The sequence below is a fragment of the Notolepis coatsorum genome, assembly GCF_963971535.1.
Source record: "Notolepis coatsorum genome assembly, chromosome: 8".
NCBI classification, from domain to species: domain Eukaryota; kingdom Metazoa; phylum Chordata; class Actinopteri; order Aulopiformes; family Paralepididae; genus Notolepis; species Notolepis coatsorum.
Genome location: NC_140172.1, coordinates 33,254,965 through 33,267,047, shown reverse-complemented (window position 1 = coordinate 33,267,047; position 12,083 = coordinate 33,254,965). Strand labels below are relative to the sequence as shown.

At 44.7% G+C, this 12,083-nt stretch overlaps 1 protein-coding gene across 1 annotated transcript in view; it reads right to left on the bottom strand.

The window, feature by feature from the left end:
* clip2 (CAP-GLY domain containing linker protein 2) overlaps positions 1-9,305 on the bottom strand; it is a 74,484-nt gene extending 65,179 nt beyond the window's left edge. Inside the window, exons 1-2 of the mRNA XM_084320922.1 lie at positions 8,920-9,305; positions 5,221-5,456 (exon numbers count right to left, since the gene is read on the bottom strand). Coding sequence (XP_084177048.1) covers positions 5,221-5,335 — 115 coding nt within the window. The 5' untranslated portion in view covers positions 5,336-5,456; positions 8,920-9,305. The remainder of the gene's footprint in view (positions 1-5,220; positions 5,457-8,919) is intronic.
* Positions 9,306-12,083: the final 2,778 nt, after the last annotated feature.

Here is a 12,083-nt window from a genome sequence, read left to right as displayed (position 1 = left end):
TTCAGTCAGATAGAAATACCAGTGTTATACAGAGGGAGTTGTGAAAAGGTTGCATATGTGTTGCATAATATGAATATTATACCGTATAATAATGACATTGTTGAGTCGGAGGAAACGGCCATTCCCATAGAGCTTGCATACTCTACTACATTTTCTTTTTTAGATGGTATTTCAAGAAAAACAAATACTATATACCGTGAGTATCGTACAAAATGCTAGATATATCAAGATATTATATTTAGGCTATAACCCCCCCCCCCCCCCCCCCCCATATACAAGAGTAAAAATATCAAAATTTTATTATATAGACTATTTCAACTTGACAAATGGAGTTTATAAAGTTTATTTCCTGTTTGTGCATCAGTGTATCAACAGCTGACAGGAAACAAACCGGGTTCCAAGCTGTTCCCTAGCATAACGTTCTATAGCGTGGCGATTTAGTTTGTACTGTATGTTTCTATTCTAACGAAGCGCTACCCTCCTCAGTGCAGGTTTGTTTTGGGAATGTTGTCTATGATGTTGTTTTGTGGTGACTTGTTATCGTCTTCGGTCCAAACTACCTAGTGCTACCGCAAGAAATTACAGAACATGCCTCACGGAGAAGAATTTACAAGCTTCAAGCTGTTTTTATTGTTTCTCTCGTTTTTCTTATTTTTTTAATAACCAGCCTAGACAGCAGATGTTGAGAACGCTGTAGGGTGATAAACCCTGAGCGCTGACATGCAGAGAGGAGCTCAATCCCCCTCTGTTCACACGAACACTTTGAGATATGGTCAACTTTCAAAGCTTTTACCAATTGCACGTTAATAGATGCTATTGAAGGATGAAATAATGTGAACTTTTATTACCTAGCAGTCAAACAATACAAGGCGTTTTGACAAGTGTCTCCAAAATGTGTTTACATTTCATTAAAAGACATACACTTGCAGTAAACATTATTATTAATAAAAAGAAATGTCCTCTATATTTTGTCCAATAATGGTAACTTTGTCCATTTTGGCGCAATGGGTATATGGGTATTACATACGAAATGTACTGAATGGGAGCAAATCGGGAAAAAACACTACGCATCAAATCAAACTGTAGCCCTGACGTTCGCAATGGAATCAAACGCAGAGTCTCCCTGTTGATCCCCCCCCCCCCCATTAAAAACTTGAGCTAACCCTCCGTCTCTGGGTTGCCTAGGCAACAGGGTAAAAGGAGCCCGGAGCCGGAGGAGGAAGATCCCAGAACACAGCCCTCACTTTCACTATTGTGCCTGGCAGCCACCCACCACCATCTGAATCCCACTATTCACCACAGCTCTGCTCGGCACAATGACCCATGCACCCCCCCCCCCCCCCCCCTTCTTGTCTCTATAGACGGATTCGAGTCGACAACGTACACATTCGGACAGGAAATAGGACGTGGGTCCAAGCTGTTCCCCTACAGTGACGTAGATTCCAGTGAAACCGTCCCAATTTGTTCCTTCTTCTGTTTCCGTTTCTCCTCTTTTTCCGTTATTTAATCTGTCTTGTAAACAAGAATGATTATGACCGCAAACGTCATATGCATCTTCATTAAACAGCCTTGAGGAAGAAAACTAAAATGCCTATAATTCTCTCTCTCTCTCTCTCTCTCTCTCTCTCTCTCTCTCTCTCTCTCTCTCTCTCTCTCTCTCTCTCTCTCTCTCTCTCTCTCTCTCTCTCTCTCTCTCTCTCTCTCTCTCTCTCTCTCTCTCTCTCTCTCTCTCTCTCTCTCTCTCTCTAATTATTCCACAAGGACCTCACATCCAAAGGAAGTACATTTTGGAAAAGGCTCAAAAGAAAATGTGAATCAAAATCCTTCTGTTGAGAGCAGCACGCTGATAAACCGGTTTTCAAAATCTAAAAGGATCCCTCTGGCTTCAACGCGGCGAACAACACAGTGCATATGAGCAGTGGAGAGAGTGTGTACATGTCATTAGAGTCATCAAGTGGCAGACACCTCCCCTCACACAGATGGTTTCATTGAGCTCTAGGCCCCACAATGCCTCCAGACGGCTCAGCGGTGAATTCCAGCGGACTGGAGCCATCCCTCCTCTACTACACACCCACTCTCAGCAGAGCCATCCCTCCTCTACACACCCACTCTCAGCAGAGCCATCCCTCCTCTACACACCCACTCTCAGCAGAGCTATCCCTCCTCTACACACCCACTCTCAGCAGAGACATCCCTCCTCTACACACCCACTCTCCTGGAGCCATCCCTCCTCTACACACCCACTCTCCTGGAGACATCCCTCCTCTACACACCCACTCTCCTGGAGCCATCCCTCCTCTACACACCCACTCTCCTGGAGACATCCCTCCTCTACACACCCACTCTCCTGGAGCCATCCCTCCTCTACACACCCACTCTCAGCAGAGCCATCCCTCCTCTACACACCCACTCTCTCAGCAGAGCCATCCCTCCTCTACACACCCACTCTCTCAGCAGAGCCATCCCTCCTCTACACACCCACTCTCAGCAGAGACATCCCTCCTCTACACACCCACTCTCAGCAGAGCCATCCCTCCTCTACACACCCACTCTCAGCAGAGCTATCCCTCCTCTACACACCCACTCTCTCAGCAGAGCCATCCCTCCTCTACACACCCACTCTCCTGGAGACATCCCTCCTCTACACCCACTCTCAGCAGAGCCATCCCTCCTCTACACACCCACTCTCAGCAGAGCTATCCCTCCTCTACACCCACTCTCAGCAGACTGGGGCTGTCCTCCACAAGATTCTGTAGGCGTCTGACACGGCTTTCCCACACAGACTAAGCGTCATAGGATTTTCATAGTCGATTTTTGTTGATTTCATTGACAAATGTGTCAAATTAGAGTTGTACACATGCCAATCATGCAGAACGGACTGCATTTATATAGGGCTTTTATGCAAACCTTTGCCTCACATTCACCCATTCACTCACACATTCAGACACCATTGGGTGGAGATGGAGACAACCGTGCAAGGTGCCAACCCGCTCATCTGGTGCAGTTAGGGGTTAAGTGTCTTGCTCAAGGACACTTCGACATGCCCCCGGGAGGAGCCGGAATCGAACCGGAAACCTTCCGGTTGCCAGACGACCGCTCTACCTCTTGAGCCACTGTCGCCCAGAAGGACCTCTTTAAGTCAAATGCTTACCAGAGATGTGCTTATAATTTTTTCGGGAAATAACTAATTTCAGCATGGAGATGTAATCAGCTAATCGACGGCAGACCCAACGCTGCTGTATCACTTCTACCCACGATCTCCCGACCAATACTACTTCAAAATACAGCAACATTTCCAGCACTGCAAAATGAATCAGCCCCCATCGATGGACGACGTCGGTCAGCCCCGTCTCCAGCCTGATTATGAAGAACACTAACGAGCAAAATGTGGACGAGCAATTAGTGGGATTAGGTGCTTAGGGTGCACAGCTGTTCCAACTGGCGACTTGTCCTAGTTGAAGATATATAGGCTATTAGGCTGGATTTTACCACTTTGGGCTGGGGGGCATTGTCCAGGATATTTGTCGAAGCATTGACCTAGTTCATAGCTGTGATGATAGGTTTGACCGATGTTGTTCAATACCGTTGCTTTAAACTAAAGGAACACGCCTCCATTATGAGACATGCGCTTACCGTCTTCTCCATAGTCAGACATGGAATAGAAGCGGATACGAACCAGCTAGCCTAGCTGTTAGCCAAATACCACTTTGGAATGTGAATGTGATATATATCGCAAGAAAACACTCAACCTCTGCCGTCTTTAACTATGAATGAACACAACACTTTAACTTACCATCTTTAGATAATAAAGTACTCAACCTCTGCCGTCTTTAACTATGAATGAACACAACACTCTTAACTTACAACATTTAGATAATAAAGTTAGAAAACATTGTTCCTCTGAGTTATAAGGTTCTTCATCCGTGGGACTCAAATAGTACTCTTGTTTTTTTCTTCCCTCACCCTCAGAATTCCATAGTCAACTTGAACCATGACACGACTCCGGCTGCCGCTGAGCCTGACACGGCTTTCCCACACAGACTAATGGTAATAACGCCCACGGAAGGCTGGGCTAGCGTTCCGTAGGCTCATATGAGCTCACTGTCGCTGAGACGAGAGCAGTAACTTAGCAGAAACTGTACACTGTACCGTGCGCAAGGGATGGGATTATCACGAGATCTAAAAAGTGAGGAGGACAGAAAATGTGGCTATGTTCAATGGCTGGAAGAGTTTGTAAAGTCATCAAACAGCAAGCTCTAGGGCGTAAAAGAGCCCTGCTTGGTATTGCACGTTGTTTAAATGTTTAGTTTTGGCCCGATGCGTGGGTTGGAGTTGAGTGGGGATAAGGGAGGGGTTGCTATTGCTGGCCACACCTCAGGCCCCGCCAAGAGTGGTCTGGAGAAATTCACAGGATAATGGTAAATGGACTACATTTATATAGCGATTTTATGCAAAGCACTTTAAAACATATGCCTCACATTCACCCACACGCCAATGGCGGAGGCAACCATGCAAGATGCCAACCTGCTCATCGGGAGCAGTTAGGGGTTAAGTGTCTGGCTCAAGGACACTAACACATTTCCGGGAAGAACAGGGAATCAAACAGGGAACCTTCAGATGACCAGACGACCGTTCTACCTCCTGAGCCACTGTTGCTCATTAAACAGCAACATACACATCAGCCCAAAACAAATAATGTAAACAAAGTGCAATACCAAGAAGGGATATTTTGCCTATACAGTAGGTCGCTGTTTGATGGCATTACAGAGTCTACCTTTAAGTGTATGTTTACAGTATTGACCGGGATTGTTGTTTTTAGTGTTTTTATAAATGATCTCCTATCGGTACTGTATATTCCATTCAGATGAGGTTTCATATTTGTTTTCAAGTCAACCGTCTGTTAGAAATAAAGGTCAAAGATGTTTTTAATGTCCTGCAACTGACAAAGAATATCTGGATGTGCCTATTCTACAGATTATTACTACAGAATGGTTATTCTTAAGAATTAGTATCATTTGTAATTTTTTTTTTTTAAGTAGTAAAGTGTGCAAATGAGTAACACTTGGAAATGTAACCTAATCTATGGTTTTCCTCTTTAAGTTTCAAGCGTACAAGAATACCACATCCCAGTAATGCTGTGAAATGATTTAATCCCAGAAAATTAATTTCTACTTCCGAAAGGGGGAGGGTGAGGGGTGAGAGGGCAGTGAAGTGACTTACTGTCTTTAGAGGCAGCGGGGCCGGACGTCGCCCCTGCTGAGGTCCTTCCCACCGGGCTGGAATGTTTTGGCCCCCGGCCAGGGATCTTCAGGCCGCTGGACTTGAGCATGTTCATTGTAGAGCAGCAGGGAGACGCAGCCAGGAAGTCAGCTGACAGGTTCTCCCCAGATGTTCAAGGCTTAGCGGGTCCAGGCACTAGATGAGGGAATGGTGGCTGCCTCTCTCCATGTTTTATTCTGTTCGGGGTGAGAGGGGGAGATCGATATGTTAAATCTGTGGGGTTTTAGGGAGAAGAGAGAAAAAAAATAATAACCTTTTGAAACAAAGTGAACCAACATTGCACTTCAAAACAGATCCTTTCTAGTTTCAAACAGTGCTGCAGGGTCCAATTAGTCTCTTGTGACACTATATATTAAATATTAAATTATTAAAAACAGCTGCTTTTCTTTGATTTCTGACATGTTACACATGGCTCTTGGTGTTGGGTAAATTCTCTGAAACCCTGTTATAGCCTGTTATCAGCTAAATATCTAATGCCACTATCAGTATTGGTGGATCCCAATTCCCAACAGTAAAGCTGATTGATTGATTGATTGATTGAAAACTTTATTAACAGATTGCAGAATGGGTACAATACAGTACGGCTCAATACATACAATTGTTAAGGGGATGCAGACCAGAGAAAGACTTTCGTCTTGTTTATACATCAGGGTCCCCCATTTTCAATTCATCATGACATTTATGACATACATGACATACAGATATACAGTAGTTACATCCAGACATTTATGACATACAAGATATACAAATATACAGTACTGTTTAAGAGACAGAGATCCTAAAAGAAAGGGCGGCCAGGTGGCGTAGCGGAGATTGCGCTCGTCACCAATGCAAGAGGCTGCGGTCTCGACTCCCGGAGTCAGCATTGCCTTGGCTTGGGCTGATCGTCATACTAACTCGTTTGGCTGAGTTAGCGGGAGGGAAGCCGTGGGTGGGAAACTGGCGTTGTGGACAGCGACGCCTACAGGTCAGGTCTGGGCGCTTGCTCAGCGGAGGCAGGACTTGATGAAGGCAGCGTGACCTCCCACGCGTTACGCTTCACCAATGAGAGTCCTTGCTGTCGCCGCGCGTGTCGGAGGAAGCGTGCGGATGACTTCAGGGTTCCCTTGTACCGACCAGTAGGAGAACATGCGCACAACAACCAGGCAGGGGAGGGGGGGAATTGGCACAACGACTAAATAGGGATGGGGAGAAAAACAGAGAAAAGAAAATATATACATTCAAGGGGGAAGAAACTGTATATTGGAGGGGGTTGGGTGGGTGGGTGTTTGGACATTTACCTGGGCCAGTTTCGAATGGCAGCCTCCCGTAGGTGCTCTTTGAGAGCGGTTTTGAAGGTGGGTAGGGATTCACATTATTTTACGGCTGTGGGTAGGGCGTTCCACTACCGCAAAGCCTATGGATTGCAGATTAATTTTCAGGTATTTTTGGGGCTGGATGCTGAATTTAATCAACTGGACCCTGAGTTTCCGTGGCGTTTTGAGGGACTTGACTGGCGAAAGGCCTCTGCGGGTGAACCTGGCGTCACGCCAAAAAAAATTTTTTGCTTGGGTAGTGGCTAAAATGATTTGGTTCACCCTCCTTAGTGATAGAAATAGGCAGGAAAAATGTATCTGGGAAACATTGGGACGAAGACGCTACTACATGCGTTGCCTTTGACTGTCATTCACAATAGGACAGACACACTTTTGCACTGGCTATTCGTGGGGCACTGGTGAGGGTTTAGACTGGCAGAGAGCAGCATGTCTAACATCCGGACCCCAGCAGGGGATGAGTCCAGTAAACTGGAAGTGTTTCCCCCGCCTTCTGCAACTCTTGTATGTGCCCTTGAGCAAGGCATTGAACCGCAAAACGGCAGAGCTTCAATGGAGCTTCTCAGTGCCCAACACAGTACGAGACTGGTTGTACTGGGCAGCCCGCCAGTGTGTGTGTGTGTGTGTGTGTGTGTGTGTGTGTGTGTGTGTGTGTGTGTGTGTGTGTGTGTGTGTGTGTGTGTGTGTGTGTGTGTGTGTGTGTGTGTGTGTGTGTGTGTGTGTGTGTGTGTGTGTGTGTGTGTGTGTGTGTGTGTGTGTGTGTGTGTGTGTGTGTGTGTGTGTGTGCGCGCGTGCGTGTAACTCTTCCTCTCCAGCAGTTTTACCTCACATGGCCAATGTTTCTATAAGACTGTTCTTTGTCAGCTTGCCTGGTTGAATAATGTCAGATACTGGAAGAATTCAATGCAGCCAAATTGGCTGTGGACCAACATAATGCATCACTTATATTCAACATCTCGTTAAAGATGCAGTCCTGCTGGGGTTATCTGGCCATAAACAATGGTGGGCATACCAGTATTTTTGACGGAAATATTGACTTACAGATAGAAAAGCGGTTGTGAACTTTCTACTAATCACACAACTGACGACTGCTTTACTGCCACGTTGACAGACATTGTATGTGTAAACAAACAAACAAACCGTATACAGTCTCCACCGAGACCAGCGTCACTTTAAAGGTGCACTAATATGCCGTTTCAGGGGAAGGACAGTTGTTTTTGTTTACAAATTATTTGTTTACATATGGAGAGCCAGCACACAGTTAGTTGTTTACAAAACAAATGTTTCTATCTTCTTAGGCTATTTCATCATAAATCAAAACAAAATAATTTTGAGGCACTGTGTGAAGCATAATATCAACAGTGGAAATAGTAACATTTCAGGTTGCGTTCTGGCTTCAAGCAGAGTTCCAGGCACGGAATTCTTCTCCGAGGACAGTTTGTTTATTCAGTTAAATACAAAATATACACAATAGCATTTTTTATTACTTCTCTGGGTTTAAAAATGTTCTCCCAAACAATGCACAGTGCAGCTTTAAACTCCCGTGTCCTTGTATCAAATATTTTAGACAATACATTTAAAAAATGTCTTCATTCCCATAAATCATCATGTAAACAAAGCCAATAGTGTGAGAGACGATAGTGGTTCGACGACAGGGGGCGCTATGCTGTATATGTAGGGCTGTATATTCCCAATTGGAGCATGGCCTACAAATCACAGCCGTAATCCATTAATATGGCAAATGTTACATCGGTGCACGTTTCATATCAGGCTACAACACATGGACACTTTACGGGTTAATGAGTGTATAGGATAGAAGAACGTTAGGAAATAATGCAACATGATACCGGTCTCTCAGCATCCCCCTCGTCCGTTCGGTTGACTCAGCTTAGATATTTCCCACATAATAATGACAATGAGCTGAGGTTTTTCTCTCCCCCATTTGGAGCAATGTGTCCTATTCACAATGAGCCCTTATAATAACACGTAACAACATAATAATAAGGGGAGGCTCTCGCGAAATAAAGGTGTCGGCTGCTGTGATTTCAAACGAGTATAGCCTCTAGCTTGTATGGCCTGCGTTTTTTCAGCAATTATAGTCTCTGATCTCCACCGACAAAAGAATTCCAGTGAAATAAGATGTAGGATTTCTTTTTAAAGGATACCGTTATAATGCGCACCCAACAGCCCCACACTACAACACCGGTTATCTATTGTTGTAGCTACTGCGGCAGCGTGGTCTAGAGACTGCCCTTCACTGACACCCTGACGCCGTCATCACAGCTGCTGAGAAAACATATTAATAAGTATTATTAAAAATACCTACCTTCCTGTGTTCAAATCAAAGCATTATTAGGGTCGAGGTGTCCGAGAACCCGGCACACTTTCAATTGTGTGGTTGTTGCAGGAAATGGGTTTAGAGTTGATGCCACTCCCTGGGATGCAAATATGGATGCTGAGCAGAGGGAACGTGTGTGTGTGCGTGTGCGTGTGTGCATCACACAGTGGTGATGCGACCTGCAGAATAGGTCTATCAGGACTGAAGATAGCTTAGCGTTTAGCCCTGCTGCCGGCTCATTTTTAAAGACAATGATGCTGCTTTCAAAGAAAACAATGTCTTGCCATCATTGTTTTGGTGGTTACTGTGGTTACAGAGTGTAACAACAACAACGCATAGGTCCAGATCGCTTCGGAATATATTGCAGCATCGGCACTAGTAAATATAACTTGTTCCGTTTCAGGTTCTCAAAAAGACTCAATGTTGTGTGTATTCATAGTTTTCCAGGGAAAAGATAATCGTCGGGAGAAAAAGAAGGGAGGGAGGGGGGTTCACTCCCTTTCTCTTCTTGGGGTGAATAATTCGCGTAGGCTGGGATAATTATTGACCAGGTTATAATAAATGTCACCAGCTGTGTTGTGAGCGGCTGTGCAGCCTCGGATCTTTTGTTCGCTCTCCAGCCACAGCGACGGTGTCAATGGGGACAACAAGGGCGATGATGATGATGATGAGAGGCCGAAATGTACGAGGGGCCGATTAGGCCAAAATGATGTTCCATGCGTGGTTCAGTAGCATTTCATTCATTCATTCACACCATGTTGCCCAATCGGTGGGGGGAATGACTTGAGCGTATTTCGAGAATACGGTAGAATAACCCGCACGGACACCGAGGAGGAAGGCGAACAAGTTACACACACAAGAAAAAAGTTTGCGAGCAGGATGCGCCACGAAAAACGAGAAACCACCGAACCGCTCCAAAAGGACGTGGGCGATTGTTTCCCTCATAAATAATTCCTTTATTTTTATTTTTTTTAACATGAATTATCCCTTCAAGCTAAGGCCCCTTTGTCTCGTAAGCAGCTGGGGTCCCATCGGGGGAAACACCTCAGTGATGACTGCCCCATCCAGACCTTTCTAACCTGTCAATGAAGATGTAGCCTACTGATTGTGTCTACATGAATGAATGAATGAATGAATGAATGAATGAATGAATGAATGAATGAATGAATGAAAACTTTATTTAACAGATTGCAGAATGGGTACAATACAGTACGGCTCAATACATACAATTGTTAAGGGGATGCAGACCTGAGAAAGACGTTTGTCTTGTTTCCATCAGGGTCCCCCATTTTCAATTCATATAGACATATATGACATACATGACATACAGATAGTCAGTACTGCTACATCTATACATTTATGACATACCAGATTTGCAAATACAGTACTGTTTGTGATACAGAAGGAGTCAAGAAAAGGGAGTATATACATTTGACGTAGAAACTGTACATTGGAGGTTGGGTGGGGGGGGTTGGGTACATTGGGATATTGACAACCATACTGGGTAATTTACATTGGAGGTGGTTGGGGGGGCGGGGGGCACACTGTATAAACAAGTAACACTGTACATTGAGGGGGGGGGGGGAGGAGACACTGTACAAACAAACACAATTGTACATTGAACTATTGACAAAACCATACTAGGTAAATGACTGTACATTGGAGGGGGTTGGAATGATTGGGTTAGGATATTTACAGGGGCCAGTGTTGAATTGCAGTCTCCCGTAGGTGTCCCTTGAGAGAGGTTTTGAAAGTGGGTAGTGATCCACATTCCTTTACCGCTTTGGGTAGGGCGTTCCACATTGATGTGGCATAATTGCGAAACGTGTTTAGTCCCTTATTTGAGCCGAATCTGGGTTTGACATGATTTGTGGAGCTCCCTCTGGTGTTGTGATCGTGGTATTCACTGACCTTTGGGAAGTATTTTGACATGTACATGGGTACCTTGGTCGTGTAGTGTATCTTGTAGACCAGGCCCATTGCAAGTTGTTGTACTCTGTCGTCTACTCTAAGCCATCCTAGGTTGTCGAAGTGGGCAGGGGTGAGGTGGGTTCTAGGAGTAAGGTCAAGCAGTAGTCTGACCAGTTTGTTTTGAGATGTTTGTAATTTTGTTTTTAGCGCCTTTGAGGTGCTTTGGTACCATGAGGTGCAAGCATAGTCGTAGTACCCCTGAATGAGTGCTCCTGCCAGAGTCTTCAGGGTGTTCTTGTTTACCAGAGAGGAGATCCGGTACAAGAATCGAGTTCGTTGGTTGACTTTTTTTATTACATTGGATGCCATTTTGTCACAGGAGAGATTAGCCTCTAGGATGGACCCCAGGTAGGTAATTTCATCTTTCCTTGTGACAATATTGTCACCCACTGTAACTGAGAAGCCGTCGGTCTTGCTGAGTTTGTTATTTGAACCGAAGAGAATGGACTCTGTTTTGCCCATGTGTAATGATAGTTTGTTATCAGCGAGCCATATGCAGATTCTGCCTAGTTCCGAGCTGAGGGTTTTTTCAACCTGTAACTTGTTCTTGATTTCAGAATTATGTTGATGAGAGATTCGAGTAATCATGGGGAATCGTACCTGCTGCAATCTGTTAAAGTTTTCAACCACACAACTATTAAAGGGGTAGTTCGCTGAAAAACAATGCTGATTTCTTATGCACTTTGTTTCACACAAATTCTTCCACAAACTATTTCCACACATTTGTTTAGTTTGACAGTTATTAAGAGTTTGAATATCATACAGTGATGTCATGCTGAATCGTTTTATTTTTCTTCTTCTTCATCTACAAGAACAATTCTTCATTTAATTTAACTGTAACGCAACACAACACAAGGATTCAGTGCGATGAAGTGGCCCTTTAAGGTTTAATATTGGGGGAAAGGGTCTTAGTGTTAAGTAATCCAAAATATAGGAATTAGGTCAGCAATGTCTCTGCCACATTTAGTGACCTGTTGATTATCACAACCAACTGACCGACCAACTGACCCCCCACCCCATCCCCAAAATACTCAACAAACCCGCTGTTCTCTGCTCTGAAGGAGAGGGCCCACATGGTCCACACCCCCAGCAAACATTGTGATGTCTATTGGCTGTTAGGCCAGGGTGTTCAAACAGCAGCCCAAAAGGGGTCAAATGTAAGTTTTTTCTAACATTGCTCT